Genomic DNA, 17,332 nt, shown 5'->3' with positions numbered 1-17,332 from the left:
GTAGCTGAAGCCCATTACTTACCCTGGAGAAAAGTGTGTTGAGGCAGTGTACTTTTTGGCGCTCAGTTACATAGGCATAGTACTGGGTTACTCCCTTCAAAGTTAGTTCCTCCATCAGGTTAATCTCATAGGGTTTCTGCAAATGGGAATTCTGAAAAAAAGAAGAGTCATATAATTCAATGAAAGCAGAGTGTATCTCTGGAACTCAAAATATACCCTACAATTTTCTGATAAAACTATTGCTTTAAAGGGATGCAGATCTCTTCTCTTCAAAGTATACATAATCTATGATGGAAACAAGTTACCATATAATGGAAGATCTAACATTCAGATATGTAGCTAAGTTCCTATTTTGTGCTTTGTATATAGGATCACACTATAATCAATTTATCCAGTATCAATGATTATGTCAGCCTGACACCAAACGCTAAGTGAATAATTTAATCAAATTACTATTACAACTAAAAAAATAAGTTAATTTATGCACAACAAATCTTAACTGATCAGCTGATGAAAAAGCCAACAACTTGAAACAATCAGCATAACGTAGAGACTAATTACAGGATGTAATTATGAATAAAGGTATACTTGTGGGCAACAGAATGGCACTGCTTCCATGTAGATTTATACTCACCATGAACTTCTGTACACTAAGAGGAAAAGTAGCGGAGTATAATAAAATCTGTCTGTTTTTAGGTAGCGTGAGAATAATATCCTCCATTATCTGCACAAAATCCTGTGACAGCAACTTATCTGCCTGCAGTACAAAGAAAAGACAATTTCAAAAACAATTAGTGTTTAAGGTCTTTGGTTAGTAAGGCATCATCCAAGAGCATTCATGTAATACTCCTGGTTGTAAAACAGTAAGTTCTCTAACATCATCCAGTCCGATGGCACCAAGACACAGTCCCAGGGATTCAGAAGGTGGATAATCTATAATACCATATTCTAGATAGGCAAAAAAAATTCTAGAACAGAATTTTAATTTAGTTTGAGAGACAGTGAGAGAGAAAAATGAGCATGCGTGGGAGGGGCAGCAAGAGAATCCCAAGCAGGCTCTGTGCTCAGTGCAGAGCCCCACTTGGGGCTCTGTCTCACTGTGAGGTCATGACTTAAGCCAAAATCAAAAGTCAGATGCTAAGCTACCTAAGCGTCCCCCATAACAGAATTTTAATGTGATTTCCATGAGAGACAGTACATGGCTGAGAGTACAATCTGCAAAGTCAAATTACCTGAGTTGAAATCTAGTCTCTTTGACTTTTTAGCTATGTTGGCAGGTTATTTACACCCAATACTTCAGTCCACAACTTTAAAATTAGAAATTTCACTTATTGTTAACTACTTTATAGGATACCTACCTTACAGGGTTGGTGTAAAAAGTAAATGAAGAAACATGTTCAGTACTTATTGCTAGCCAATAGTCATTAATAAACATTCTCTCTCCTTACTCAAAGATAAAAAAACCTGTCTGATAGACTACAATAACCTGATCTAGTTATCTAAGACACAAATCAAATAGGAAAGCAACTTTATTTCAAAAACATTAACACCCATAGACTTTATATACAAAAACACTGCCAGATCCCACAAATGCAGAGCCAGAGTAAGTTCTTAAAAGGCACTTACAACCTGGTGAGATAACACATATACTGGAGATGAAAAACCAAACAGTACAAAGGACATACTAGGGGCATCTGGATAGTTCAGTCAGTTAAGCATCTTGACTGATCTCACGGTTTGTGAGATTGAGCCCTGCATGGAGCCTGCTTGGGACTCTCACTTGCTCTTTCTCAAAACAGATAAACTTAAGAAAGAAAGAAAAGAAAGAAAAGAAAAGAGAAGAGAAGAGAAGAGAAGAGAAGAGAAGAGAAGAGAAGAGAAAAAAGAAAAGAAAAGAAAAGAAAAGAAAAGGAAAAGAAGACATACTAAACGAGGAGTGAGAGACATTACATGTCTTTTAAGACGTATTACTGATTGGAAAGAGACTTAGAATGAATTTGGCTTTAAGGTATTCAACAATTACTTTTCTTGAAAAATAAAAACAAAACTTATAAACTATCTGGCATCCCTAAGAAAAAGACCCAAGGCTGAACTTTTCCTATAAATACCTATCACCTATTGCCTTTAAAAAGTTAAATGGGTTTTATAAGCAAATTAGTTTGAATTGACAAAAGTCATGCATTTATTAAAGGTTCACAGGGGCGCCTGGGTGGCGCAGTCGGTTAAGCGTCTGACTTCAGCCAGGTCACGATCTCGCGGTCCATGAGTTCGAGCCCCGCGTCAGACTCTGGGCTGATGGCTCAGAGCCTGGAGCCTGTTTCCGATTCTGTGTCTCCCTCTCTCTCTGCCCTTCCCCCGTTCATGCTCTGTCTCTCTCTGTCCCCCCAAAAATAAAAATAAACGTTGAAAAAATAAATAAATAAATAAATAAATGAATAAATAAATAAATAAATAAAAAGGTTCACAAACACAAAGAACTTTTGCTTCATTCACTGACAGTTCTAAACAAAGCACAAAATAATACTTTCCAAATAAAGAGACATTACCTCATCCAACACTATCATCTGGACATGATCAACTTTTGCTACTCCTTTCTTGATAAGATCCAGGATTCTTCCAGGGGTAGCTATCACCACATGCACTACACAAAATTAGAAAATATGTATTCTCATTAATTTTAGCTTAGGCAAACATGATACAATAAAGATTTATCATACATATTTTATCAGAAACACTGCTGTAAAGGTAGGAATAATACAAACAGGCAAAGACGTGTTTTAGGATATGGATTTTCATTTCATCTTAGGTTGGCCAGAAAATACTTGTTTCACTTCTACGTGGGGTGAGCTAACAGATTCCCAAATCACCTGCTCCAAATAAGGGGCATACTTGTATTAAAACAATCCCCAATGAATAACAAAGGCATACCAGGCTTTTGGTACAGTTGCTTCCCTCTAATCTAGAGGAATGGCCTTCAGAAGATTATTACAAAGATGAAATGAGACAATCATTTTAAGTAACTGTGCAGTATGAAGCACATGGTAAGTAATTTACCAGATGACAACCATATATAAGATTCTGACTCAAACTTTATGTATAATTTTATATAAGTTAATTTCATGCTTGGTGTTTTGTTATCTTTTTTCACTTAATGATGTATCCTGGAGAACTCTTAATGAAAATGAATACAGTTCAGCTTAATTTTTTAACAGCTTTGGGGAATTCCATTCAGACTACACCCCGATGTATTTAGCCAATCTCCACTAACGTTTAGGATGTTCCAATTTTTTAGTACTACAAACCATACTGCACTAACCTGGCCCTGCATTTGCCTATTTCTTCAGGAAAGATTCTTGAATATATACACTCCTAATTTCAAAACATAATCACAAACTGCTCACCATAAAGATTGTATCAATTTATACCCCCATGCTACAAGATAGACTGTTTCTTCTCAAACTTTTATTACTGGTTACTACTATTTCTTAGTCTTGCCAATTGGATAGGCATGGTATCAAATTGCTGTTTTCATTTACATTAAAAAAATTACCAGGAAGGCTGAATATCCTTCCAATTAATATCAATTTGTCTTTTTTCTCGAATGAAATGGTCATTTCCTTTACTCATTTTTCTACTGCAATGTTTCTGGTCCTTAATTCTCAAAAACAATTTTTAGTAAGTTTAAAAGGAAACACCTGTGTCTGTAATTCCACTTAGAGCCAAGCCATCTTAGAGCAATCATTTCCTACCTGTGTCATCAAGCCTCATTATGTCATCCCGTAAATTGGTTCCTCCTGTGGTTGCCATCACTTTGGCCCCTCCCATGTGTTTGCTGACCTGGATGCAAATTTGACTGACCTGTAGAGCAAGTTCTCTAGTGGGAACAATCACCATTGCTAGAAAACAGAAAAAAAAGAAAACATATTTTAAGAGTTTTTAATAAGCTACAGAAATACTGCCCCTTGCAATCTAGATACTCAGGACATTTTAGAAAATTGAATCCTAATAGGCCTGATTCTGAAAAGTCAAGTAAGTAAATTTCCTTTACCAAAAAAACAAACAAAAAACCAAAAAACCCCACCTATTACAGTATTGCAGATTCAGACTTTTCCTCAGCAGCACTGCTATATAAACCTGGTACTCCTTAGTTACAAACCTTTAAAGGGTTCTTTGAGTTGGTAAAAACTAGCCCAAAGTTTATTAATTTTTCACCAAAAGATTCACTAGTCTAAACACCTGAATAGAAAACTCTTGCTGCCCAGGTTCCATTTAAATCACATGAAAGTAGGTAAAAGGAAAATGGAAGAAATGATCATTATAGATCAAGACCAATTTATGAAAATTTAAGAAAAAGCTTTAGAGGTCAAAAATTATGGGATGCCTGGGTGGCTCAGTTGGTGGAGTGTCTGACGTCATCATCTCATGGCTTGTAAATTTGAGTCCTGCATCCGGCTCTGTGCTGACAGCTCAGAGCCTGGAGCCTGGTTTGGATTCTGTGTCTCCATCTCTCTCTGCCCCTCCCCCACTTGCGTTCTGTTTCTCTTAAAAATAAACTTAAAAAAAAAAACAAACAACTAACTCTATTAGCTTGCTCTGCGTACAACTATGGAAATTTCTTTCTTCTCTACTTCCTAAGCTCTTAAAATTCCAAAACCACAAGGCTTTATACAGAAGAAAAAGTTCATGAGCTCTTGCAGACACACAGGTGCCACAAGAAACAACTCAGTTCCATAATTTCTAAGTAGCAATGTCAGATTAACTTCTCATGATCTTAGCTTTCCTATCTATAAGGCAATAATGCTTATTTTGCCTATTTCACTGGAATGTTATCAAAACTGTGTAATATGTAAAACTCTTCTGAAAACTAGAAATCTTTCCAAAAGCTGGATATTTTGTAAGACAACTGGGCCCCAAGCTGTGAAAGGATAGGTAAATACTAACTCCAGATTATATAAATTCTGACTAAAAAAAAGATGGTAACATCTTCCACATAGCTCCAAGGTGCAAACTGCAATTTTTAGTTTAAACAAACAACTAACTGGGACACCCGGGTGGCTCAGTCAGTTGAGCCTCCAGCTCTTGATTTCCGCTCAGGTCATGATCTGACACTTCATGACTTTTGAGCCCCTCATTGGGCTGTGCGCTGGCAGTGCAGAGCCTGCTTGGGATTCGCTCTTTCTCCCTCTCTGTTCCTCCCCAGCTTGTGCGCTCTCTCAAAATACATAAATAAACTTAAAAAAAAAAAAAAAAAACTAACCTTGTATATTGTCCTTCTTCAGGTCTAGCCGTTCAAGTAAGGGAATGAGGTAGGCACCGCTCTTGCCTGTTCCATTTTTTGCTCTAGCTAAGATATCCCTACCAGATAAAGCAATGGGAATGCTCTCCTCCTAAGAGACAAGAAAATGAAAATTACTCATGAATAAAAACAATTAATAAGGAAATTATTCTTTAAATGCACTGAAGGTATACCTCTTTGGTACAACTTTAAAGTGTCTCACATTTGCATTTTACAAGAATAGGCAGAGGTAAATTACCAGCCAATGTCATCAACATTGCCAACCAATACTGATCAGAACTGCATACAGTATAAACTGTATCCCAATGTAATACAAACTGTATATGTGAATTTGTACGTGCAAGAATGTGTATGCCTAAGGAAGCTGGGCATCTAAACAAAGAAAACAACAAATGAAAAGGAGGAACCTGGGCTGACACACAAATAAGACTTGAATAAACAAAAAAAGCAAAGGACATCTCACAATTAAAAACTGGAGAAGAAGTGATACAAAGAATACAAAGGTAAGACTGTACGTTTTGAGACTAGGAAGCCAATTTAAATTTAAACACAATGAAAAATTGTGCCTTGGGCAGCCCATCCTTGCAAAAAATAGGAATCAGCTAGAAAGTTTAACTTTAGTTCCTGTTTGATTTTATTACATAAGTTCACAATGTCAATGTCAATGTTTTCACATGCAACTTCTCTGTCCTGAAGCGTGCTCAACTGGAGGCCCAATTCTATTCCAGTTATCTCCATCGATGGTCACATCAGAGACTGACTTTTCACTTTCACATTTAGCTTACTGTGTCAAGTGTATTTTGTAAAGATAACATTTCCTATTTGGACAAATCACCTAAATAGCAAAGGCCTCCCCAAAATTACTGAAAATTATTCATATACGGAGAGAAATTTAAAAATGAGAATAGGTATCAACAGGGAGGAAGCAGAACACTTCCATTTCTAAAACTAAAAATTTTAATTTCTAAAACCAAAAAATTAGGAAAATAAATTAGGAAAGAGATTTATTAACACTTTAACAGTTTCTATGCCTGAGCTAATAACCAAAAGAAGTATCTCTAGCACTTTAAAGTTATTATACAAACATTTAAGTAATAAACATCATTACTTGCATTTTCTTCCACTGTGGTACTCATTCTACCTAGAACCCATCACAGGAGTCAGATGGGTTCCATATTATCAGAAAAAGAAACACAGCTGCCAAAACAACGTAAAAAATGGTCCAATGACAATACTCTGTTACCCTCTCTTCCTACAACCAGCATTAAGCACTCTGCTTATCACAGTAAAGCAGGTCAAAGAAAAATCCTTGGCTTTGACTCTTTGGTCTTAATCTCCTCCTACTTTGAGTCAACTCTGTTAATCTTCAGTTGCTCTGGAGGCCTATTACCTCCACGGTTCATTTTATTTATTTATTTGTTTGTTTGTTTATTTACTCACTCACTCTCTACCCCCAATATGGGGCTCGAACTCACAACCCCGAAATCAAGAGATGCATGCTCTCCAACTGAGCCAGTCAGGTGCCTATCTTATACAGTTTTTAATAGGCTACATGCACACTACTCAGTTCTAGAGCAGGATAAAAGGGTCTCCCAGTGACATCCTGAGTCAGGTTCTTTATTTTTCTTTATTATTTTATTTGTTTAAGCAGGCTTCACACCCAGCCCTGAGCCCAACACGGAGCTTGAATTCACGACCCTAAGATCAAGACCTGAGCTGAGATCAAGAGTTGGGACACTTGGGGCGCCTGGGTAGCTCAGTCGGTTAAGCGCCCGACTTCAGCTCAGGTCACGATCTCGCGGTCCGCGAGTTTGAGCCCTGCGTCAGGCTCTGGGCTGATGGCTCAGAGCCTGGAGCTTGCTTCCGATTCTGTGTCTCCCTCTCTCTCTGCCCCTCCCCCGTTCATGCTGTGTCTCTCTCTGTCTCAAAAATAAATAAACGTTAAAAAAAAAAAATTAAAAAAAAAAAAAAAAGAAAAAAAAAAAAAAAAAAGAGTTGGGACACTTAACTGACCCAAGCCACCCAAGCAGCCCTGCAGCCCTGGAGTCAGGTTCTTTAAAAGAATAAAACTTTTAATGAAGTGAGGCAGGTCAGAATTAGCTTAGGGGTATCCTAATTCCCATTTTGGGTTCACCTTTTAACTTGGATTAAGGCACTGACTTCTGTTCCCCTGCACTCTCTGATAAGGGCTTATAGTCTACAGAAACTGTTTACAGTTTTTTGTTTTTTAAACCAAGTAAACTAGTCTTTAAGATACACATATATTTGCCCCATATGGTAACCATTATGATTAGCAAGCAGGGAATTCAATACATCCACACCGTCTCTCACCACTGTTTCCTAAGAAGATTAGGTAATATGAAGAAAGAGAATTCAAGTCAGGTTCAGACAGCTTTGAAACCCAAGAGAAAATCATGGGAGCTACCAGGGAGAAAAGAAAGAAGGAACGAAACAAAAAACTTTAAAAACTTACTGTGTGTCCGGCACTCAGATACTTTATATTATTTATATCCTTTCAAGTTAGGTACTTTGTTTTATAATGAAAACCTCTCCACACAAAAACGTGTCCGTGAATGTTCACAGTAGCATTATTCAAAATAGCTAGTAGCAGAAAAAAACCCCGTCGACTGATAAACCAAATGTAGTATAGCCATACAACAGAATTATTATTCAGCAATACAAAGGCAAGGACTGATACATGTTACAACATGGATGAACCCTAAAAAATGCTAAGTCAAAGAAGCCACTCACAAAAAACCATATATGCTAGGATTCCATCTAGATGAAATGTGGGGAACAGGCAAATCCATGGAGACACTAAGATTAGTGGCTGGTTAGGGCTAGGGGAAAGTGAAGGGAGACTGCTAAAGCAGCTTCTTTCTGAGGTGATGAAAATTTTCTAAAATTGATTGCAGTAACAGTTGCACAACTGTGAATATACTATCCCACTGAATTATATGCTTTAAATGTGTGAATTCTGTGATATGGGATTTGTATCTCAATCAAGTTATCAAAAAACCCATGACAACCCTACAATCTGAGGTCTGATTTTGCCACCTTATCTCCCCAAGTCCATGTTCCACTGTAAGGTCTAGGGACTTAACCACTAAGTATTCGTTGTGTTTTGGTTACCCTAGGATTCATTTTCCCTTTCCCAGTAGCACCCTAACTTCCATCTGAGGAACTGCATCTCCCCACCGGACACTCTAGCCAAAGAGGAGACATCAACTGAAGCCAGGCCAGCTCCATGCTCCCTTCTTAGAATTTAAATTGTTAAAGTACATCCTATAACAATTTGTAGCTTTCTAAGCCCTTCACAGCTGACTCAGTTCTTGGTCTATTCCAAGTGTGTTTCTCCAGATTTTTCTCACTCTTGTGAACTCCTCTGATACTCTTTCAAGAAATTTCCCTTTGCTTAAGTTAGCCCAAGTTGGTTTCTGTTGCCTACAACAGTATACTTCCCAATTTCCTAATACTGAGAGGCATTTGACAAAAGTGTCTTACCTAAAAAAACTGAAAATTGCCCAATTAGCTGTTTTTGGAGTAGCTGCTTCTTTTTACCTCCTAGTGCTAGGGAGCCTTAACAATATTAATCTCAGGGGAAAAGATAGTATGACTATGGTGAAGAAGATGGCAATGGTTCTCCCATCCAAGTACTAACCAGGCCCAAACCTGCTTAGCTTCTGAAATCAGAGGAGATCAGGCATGTTCAGGGTGGTATGGTCATAGACAACGGCAATGGTTCTCATAGGTATCTAGTGCTACCCAAAAAAAAGGATATGGAAGAAAGATAATAATTTCAAAAATATCTCTAACTTAGGAACACACTCCAATTTTGCCACAGTAACCAATGAGGAAATACTTTTAAAACACTTTTCTGCAAAGTTAGGAAACCAATTCCTAGAGTCATAAGAAATCTACATTAGCAAAAGGAATGATTTGCAAAGGATTAAGGATGCTATAATTCCTAGCTATCAACAATAAACTATCCATTTTTATTAGACCTGGTTGACAAAATAATTTCTCAAAATAGTTGAGAAATTTTGTTGCCAACAATAAGGAACTTCCATGTTTCCCTCAATAATGGACTACTTGCCATTTCGTCATTACCTAAAAAGTCTTCAAAGGTTGTACGTAGGGTCTGGAAGCAGTAAGAGCTGTCATTTTCAACCATCTCGAAGTAAACAGTTGACCCTTGAACGAGGGAATTATAGGCACTGTTACCCTCCCTCCCGTTCCACCCCTCTGCATCGCGGCAGACTCAAAAATCCATGTATAAATAACTTTTGACTCCTCTACAACTACGAACAGCCTACCGTTGACTGGAAGCCTGATATTGGTAAGGTAAACAATCAACACATTTTGTACGTTATATGTGAATAAATAAAGTAAGCTAGAGAAAATACTAAGAAAGTTCTAAGGAAAACACATTGACAATACTGAAAAAAAATCTGTGTAACGTGGATCCATGCAGTTCAAACCCTTGTTGTTCAAGAGTTGACTCTGTAAGGCTTCACGATGTTAAGCAGAATAAAACAGTAGATTCTTAGGCCTTCCAAAGAAGTCTGTGCTCCTATAAAGCTATGCCTTTAGAAAGGCATAGTTATGCTAGCTCTGGGGGATAGCATTCAGAACTAGAACTAGAGTCACAGATGGTTGCACCAAAGAAAGATGTGTGGAAGCAATCTGTAGTATATATGGTTCCAGACTGTCAGGGTACAATCTTTTTTGAGGATGTAATTTTAAGTGCTTCATTGTCCAATAATCTTACAGCCAACAAAGTCACCATCTCTTAAAAAAAGATTCAAATGCAGATGACACCCATCTGATCCAAAAGGCTTTTGTATTTGGGGAAAAAATGTCTGGACAACATTGTAAAACTAAGTATTATAGAACACCTTAAAAACAACTGGAAAACAAGGAGAGAAAAGTAGGTAAGAACAGAATGAATAGAAGACATCCAGTCATGAGGTTAGATTTTACTAGAGGTTTCTAAATTTCTTTGTTTCAAAATCTTAATATTTATGGTTTGTTAAACTGAATTAATTCTAAAGACCATCTTGTATTTTCCACAGATTCTCAGGCAAAACAACAGTGAAGAAAAAGACAATGGGAACTGTGGTCCCAGGTATCTAAAATAATACTTTGTATCTGTACACTGCTTTACTATGTCAAAATAGTTTGTTTACAGGGGTACCTGGGTGGCTTAGTCAGTTGAGTGTTTTACTTCGGCCCAGGTCATGATCCCATGCTTTGTGGGTTCGAGTCCCACGCGGGGCTCTGTGCTGACAGCTCAGAGCCTGGAGCCTGCTTCAGATTCTGTGTCTACCTCTCCCTATACCCCTCCCCCACTCTATCTCCCCAAAATAAATAAACATTAAAAAATATATATTTTGTTTACAAACTGCATTTGATTCTCACAAAAACCCTGTGAGGAAGATTACTTATTTTTATTTTACAGAGAAAGCTAGATGTGAGACTAGTTAAGTGGCTAGAGAGATTAACGATCTCTATGTTATATTAATACTCAGACACGAACAACAATGTCAATTTTAGGGGTGCCTCGGTGACTCAGTTGGTTTAGTATCCAACTTTTGATTTCCGCTCAGGTCATGATCTCACGGTTTGTGAGATCAAGCCCTGCATTAGGTGGGAAACAGGAGCTAGCAAGGCTCCATTAAGAATTCAGTCTCCTAGGGGCGCCTGGGTGGCACAGTCGGTTAAGCATCCGACTTCAGCCAGGTCACGATCTCGCGGTCCGGGAGTTCGAGCCCCGCGTCGGGCTCTGGGCTGATGGCTCAGAGCCTGGAGCCTGTTTCCGATTCTGTGTCTCCCTCTCTTTCTGCCCCTCCCCCGTTCATGCTCTGTCTCTCTCTGTACCAAAAATAAATAAACGTTGGAAAAAAAAAAAATTTAAAATTATTAAAAAAAAAAAAAGAATTCAGTCTCCTAAATGAACCACTGTCTCTTTTTTTTTTCTTTTTGAGGAAGGCAGGGGCATTTATTCCTTCCTGCCTCCCCCCATTTCCTTTGTTCATAAAACAAGTCTATGGAATAACAACCCATACCAATTATAGAGCATTCAACATCTACGAGGCACTATACCAAGCATACTAACATGAATGACCTCACTTAACCTTCACAACAACTCTATAATATATATCATATATACTGTTATATCAATTTTACAGGCCAGGAAACTGATGATTAGAGAGATACCTCAAATAATCAACTTAGAAAGGAGGGGAGTTGGGAATTCAACCTGGACAGTCTGACTGCAAAGCTAGTGCTGTTCAATAGTTCTACAGACCAAGGTTGCATGTGGACATGCCAACCATAATTTCACAACATTCTAAATAAATACTACTGAGTATCAGAAGGCCCATTTCCTGCCATGCACCTGAATACTGGAGATACAAAGTTGAATGATACAGTCCCTATAACAGAAGACTCATAAAACTTTCATCCCTGTAGATAAAATGGATTAACATGAACTACATTATATAAAAATAAATTCCGAAGTATTTTTAATGTATGTACTCAAATTGTCTGATGATATATAACCTTATCTTGATACTTTCTCCAACCATAATAAACCTCTTTAGTTCGTCCAGAAAGGCACACAAAGTTTAGAATCTCTAGGCAATCGCTATCCCAGTGTCTCTGGCTTAGAATATGGATCACTTCTTCCAGGTCATTCCATCTTCTTTTAATGGCTACACATATACACAATTTCAACTAGAAGAGGGCTCATCACAGCACACTGAAATTATCTGTACAGTTAGTAGTCTCATCCACCTGGCTGTGAGGGCAGGAACCCTATCTGTCTTGTTCATCACAGTGTCTCCAGTGTCTAACATTTTCTGGGTCACTCAGTACATGTTTGCTCAACGAAAAAGTGCTCATTGTCACAGGGTTTGTCCTTACTACAGCCTGGAACCAACACTGTCAATTAACATGCATGTTTAGGCCTACATGTATGTGTGTGCACATACACATTTCCACCTAAAGAGTCAAGGAGCAAACAGTGCACTCAGTACTCAGATGTAAGTCTCTAATACTGCTGTCCCACTGACAATCAGGGTTCCCTGGAGAAATGACTGATTCCAAGGCTGGGATAGCATAGGTGCAGATAAGCTTGACACCATGATATACCAAAAAGGAAGTACTCAAGGAAAAAGAGGGGATAGTGAGGAGTGGACAGGCAGAGCACAGAGGATTTTTAGGGCAGTAAAACTACTATGTGTGATACTACAATGATGGGTACATGTCAGCATACATTTGTACAGCATACTATAGAAAGTACACCACCAAGAGTGAACACTAATGCATACTACAAACTTTAGGTAAGGTTAAGAGAGGTTCCTTAGTTATAATAAATATATCACTCATGTGAGGGATGTTGAAAATGAGAAGTTATGCATGAGTAGGGAACCAGGGTTTATGGGAAATACCTTTTCTGCTCAATTGCTATGAACTTAAAATTGCTCCAAAAGATAGTCTATCAGAAAAAAAGCGGGGGGAGGGGGGGGGGAAGGGGGGAGTGGGGGGATATTACAAAAACACAGAAACCAGCTTGAAGGAGCTCACCATAGCCAAATATGGGACAATTTGGCCACAAAAATACCACCAGGGGAAAAAAAATTCATGTGTCCACACTGATAACATATAGCTACATGAAAAGATATGGGAAGGCTCTTCTTCACAAGGCCAAACGTGCAAGGAGCACTACCATTGGAAATCCATCATTACCCACCAGAGTAAAGATTAAAGTATGCAAGAATCAACAATGGATACTAAGACTAAGGGGAAATTTTGATGGAAGAGTAAGATACCTGCATGGTCTTAAAGGCTCCCCATAGACTGCTTATTAGTTTTAAGGGAAGGGGGAAAAAACAGTTAATTAGGGGTGCCTGGGTGGCTCAGTCAGTTAAGCGTCCAACTTGATTTCAGCTCAGGTCATGATCTCACAGTGAGATTGAGCCCTGTATTGGGCTCCACACTCACAGCATGGAGCCTGCTTGGGATTCTCTCTCTCCTCTCCGTGCCCCTTCTCTGTTCACGCATGTGCACACACTCTCTCTCTCAAAATAAAAACTTAAAAAAAAAAAAAAAAAAAAATCAGGCACCACCTTGAGAGGGTAACCAAAATTAAATTCACCATTGAGAAACAGATAGACACTGTATATACCTCCCAATGAGATAGCTTGAGAAGGCAAGACCATGACTTCTACAGTATCCTGGCTAAGAATGCATAGCTTGAGTCTCATCACATACAGACAGGAGACAAACCCAAAATGAGGAATGTTCTACATTAAAAAAAAAAAAAAAAAAAAAGAACTAGGGAAATGCTCACAACTGTAAAACGTTAAAGAAATGTAACTAACTATATGTAATACAGGTTCGTAATATGAAAAACCTGATTCTAGGATGCATCCTGTACAGAAAAGAAAAAAAATCCTATAAAGGATATTTTAGAGTCAATTAAAAATCAGAATACAAATGACAGATGAGATAAAAATACTGTATTAAACTGACCAAAGGTACGGTTACTCACAGGCACCTAGGGGCGCCTGGCTGGCACAGTTGGTAAACAGGTTACTCTTCATCTCAGGGTTGTGAGTTTAAGCTGCACGCCGGGCACAGAGCTTATTTAAAAAAAAAAAAAAAAAAAAAGTCCTATTCTCAGGAAATACACACTGAAATATTTAGAGGCAATGGGCCATGATTCTGTGACTTATCCTTAAAAGGTTCAGAAAAAGTGCCTATGTGTATACACACACACACACAAAAGTCTTGGATAACTGTATCACCCACACAGATCAAAAAGTATGGATTGCTTAACTCACAATATTTTATATGGATAAAAACAAGAAACATACCTGAATAGGAGATGGCTTTTCCCAGCCCATTTCAAAAATTCCCATCAGTAACTCCCGTTTCAAACAGTAATCTTCAAACTCATTTCCTTTTGTGGAGGTCACATCCTACTCAGACAAACAAAAGAAATAAAACAACAACAAAATAATAAAGTACAACTGTGTTCCTTAGGTAGCTAGTATGCTTAAGAAAATTTGTTTCAGGGACTAATTTTTTATCTACCCCATTTAAAATATAAATATATGCAAATTGCTTGTCTCGATCTATATTTCAAGTATTCCTAAAGAGTAATTCCTAAAGAATAAATAACCACTCTTTAACACACACACAAATCGTTTAAAAATTGTTTTGGGGAGGGGGGTGCCCGGGTGGCTCAGTTGGTTAAGCGGCTGACTTTGGCTCAGGTCATGATCTCACGGTTCCTCTAGCCCCATGTCACACCCTGTGCGGACAGCTCAGAGCCTGGAGCCTGCTTCAGATTCTGTGTCTTCCTCTCTCTCTGCACCCCCACCCCCCAACTCATGCTCTGTCTCTCTCTCTCTCAAGAATAAACATTAAATTTAAAGAATTAAAATAAAATGAAAATTGTTTTGGGGAGTGGTGCCTGGATAGCTCAGTGGGTTAAGCAGCTAACTCTTGATTTCAGCTCAAGTCATGATCTCACAGCTTCAGGAGTTGGGCCCCTGTGTCGGGCTCAGCACTGACAGCGCAGAGCCTGCTTGGGATTCATTCTCTCTCTCTCTCTCTCTCTCTCTCTCTCTCTCTCTCTCTCTCTCTCAAAATAAAGACATAACCATTTAAAAAATAAAATAAATTGTTTTGGGGAAAGGCCACCCTACGGTCATATTCTTCTGAGGACTGGTAGAATACTGTTATTTTTACAAATCACAAGATGTGAAGTCAAACCCTAACTCCCACTCACTGCCTACAAATATCCTATCCTAAATAAAGGTTTCTCACACTTAGCACTATTGACATTTGGGCCAGAAAATTCTCTGTTGTAAGGGGATGTCCTGTAGCATCCCCCCAGTTGAGTTTAACCAGCTGAGTTAACCAAAAATGTCTCTAGCTACTGCTAAATGACCCCTAAGGGACAAAAATCACCCCTAGCTGGGAACACTGTGCTAAGAGAACTAACCTTTCAACCTTCCTTGTTCTCATCCACTGAACAGGGTTAATACCTAACCTGAATCTTACTATGTCGGTGGGAGCAAAAGAGAATTTTGAGAAAATGCCTTGCAAATCATGAAAGTACTCTGTAAGTTAGATAAAATACACACGTGTAAACACAGTATTTAATATACAGACACACATTACTGCATTAATAGAATTCCTCCAAACAGTGAAAAATTTTGGCAATTCATCATATATAATCTATATAATTTCAACCATTTCAACCTATTTCAGAGTAAATACACAATGCCTATTGTTAAGTAACTACCTCATTTTTAGAGTTTCCGCACCATTTTTCCACTTGAATTTTACAATCAACTTACCGAAGTTTTGATTCTTAGATCCTTTGGAGGGAGTTTTAAAGTCTTTTTCCAGTCATCACCAGGTCTACAGAGAATACAGTAAAATTGAAGCATGAGAATTCACAGCATCACTCTTTTCTTTTTTAATTTTTTTTTTAACGTTTATTCATTTTTGAGAGACAGAGCATGAGCGGGGAAGGGGCAGAGGGAGGGAGACACAGAATCTGAAGGAGGCTCCAGGCTCTGAGCTGTCAGCACAGAGCCCAACGTGGGGCTCGAACTCACGAACTGCGAGATCATCACCTGAGGCGAAGTCGGACGCTCAACCGACTGAGCCACCCAGGCGCCCCTACAGTATCACTCTTCTAATAATACAAAGATGATTCACCATAATTATAATAAACAGTAAGTTTAACGTATTGCTATTGACTTCAGAATACGGTTAACAGACATAAACAGCTTTAGAAAAACCTCTCTTCTTACAAAAGAACAATCTAGAGAGGATTTAAAAATAATCAAAAATAGAAGGGAACAGGTAGGGGCACCGTGGGTGGCTCAGCTGGAAGGACATGTGACTCTTTGATCTCAGGGTCATAAGTTTGAGCCCCAAGTTGGGTATAGAGATTACTTAAATGAATAAAACCTAAAAAATAAAAAAATAAATAAAAAGAAGGGAATAAGGCACTTAACCACCCCCCCACCCCCACTTTTTTTGGACAGAGAGTACCCGGGCCAGGGAGATGGACAGAGGGAGGGAGAGAAAGAGAGAATCCTGAGCAGGCTCCACACTGAGCGCAAAGCCCAACACAGGGCTCTATTCCATGATTCCAGAATCATGACCTGGGCCGAAATCAAGAGTCAGCAGTGTAATATACAGTACAACTGTTCTCAAAACTGGTAACCCATGTGTTTTGTTTGATGTACATAGTGTGTTTTCATTTAAATTAGTTGCCAACATTTAAACATTAAAAGATTTCATATAAAAGTCCACATTCTGGCTTTTCTTGAAAAAAGTGGAAGCTTCATCAACACTAGTTCCAAACTTCTGCATGTCAACAGTTTGAAAGAGCTTAATAACTGGGAGTTTAAATCAAGCAGCAGACTCCTTTAGTCAGAACAAGTAAGTACCCTCTCATTTGGCACAGTCTCCTGTAAGTTAGCATCTGAGTTTCTAACTTCTGATGACTAGTTAAAACTAAGCGCTCTAAAGTTTCAAAACTTTAGGTTTCAAACCAGGTCAAGCCCTGACTCTACTATTTATTATTTCTGTGATTTGCAGCAGTTACCTTTCTAAGCCTCTAATTCTTTCCTATATAAAATGGGTTAAGAATTATATCAAATAGGGGATGCCTGGGTGGCTCAGTCGGGTAAGTGCCAGACTCTTGATTTCAGCTCAGGTCATGATCTCATGGCTCCTCAGATCAAGCCCTGTGTCTGGCTTGCGCTGACAGTGCAGAGCCTGCTTGGGATTCTCTCTCTCTCCCTCTCTCTCTGCCCTTCCCCACTCCTGCATGCACTCTCAAAATAACCATCAAAAAAAAAAAAAAAAAAATTATGGGGCGCCTGAGTGGCTCAGTTGGCTGAGCGCCCGAGTTTGGCTCAGGTCATGACCTCACGGTTTGTGAGTTCAAGCCCCGCGTTGGGCTCTGTGCTGATAGCTCAGAGCCTAGAGGCTGTTTCG

At 38.6% G+C, this 17,332-nt stretch overlaps 1 protein-coding gene and 1 long non-coding RNA gene across 5 annotated transcripts in view; one reads left to right on the top strand and one right to left on the bottom strand.

Annotated features, from left to right (window-relative positions):
* LOC147576934 (uncharacterized) overlaps window positions 1-7,291 on the top strand; it is a 28,467-nt gene extending 21,176 nt beyond the window's left edge. Inside the window, exon 2 of the long non-coding RNA XR_015241311.1 lies at window positions 7,124-7,291. This is a non-coding gene — a long non-coding RNA (uncharacterized LOC147576934). The remainder of the gene's footprint in view (window positions 1-7,123) is intronic.
* Window positions 1-17,332, bottom strand: part of DDX6 (DEAD-box helicase 6) — a 36,231-nt gene that overhangs the window by 12,826 nt on the left and 6,073 nt on the right. For all 4 annotated transcript variants that reach the window (XM_086678947.1, XM_086678944.1, XM_086678946.1 and 1 more), the window contains exons 3-9: window positions 15,673-15,736; window positions 14,179-14,283; window positions 5,258-5,387; window positions 3,750-3,896; window positions 2,547-2,641; window positions 635-757; window positions 23-151 (exon numbers count right to left, since the gene is read on the bottom strand). In XM_086678947.1, coding sequence (XP_086535073.1) covers window positions 23-151; window positions 635-757; window positions 2,547-2,641; window positions 3,750-3,896; window positions 5,258-5,387; window positions 14,179-14,283; window positions 15,673-15,736 — 793 coding nt within the window. The remainder of the gene's footprint in view (window positions 1-22; window positions 152-634; window positions 758-2,546; window positions 2,642-3,749; window positions 3,897-5,257; window positions 5,388-14,178; window positions 14,284-15,672; window positions 15,737-17,332) is intronic.

Source organism: Puma concolor, chromosome D1 (genome assembly GCF_028749965.1).
Source record: "Puma concolor isolate L17-30 chromosome D1, mPumCon1.1.hap2, whole genome shotgun sequence".
NCBI classification, from domain to species: domain Eukaryota; kingdom Metazoa; phylum Chordata; class Mammalia; order Carnivora; family Felidae; genus Puma; species Puma concolor.
This window is presented reverse-complemented; position numbering and strand designations above follow the sequence as displayed.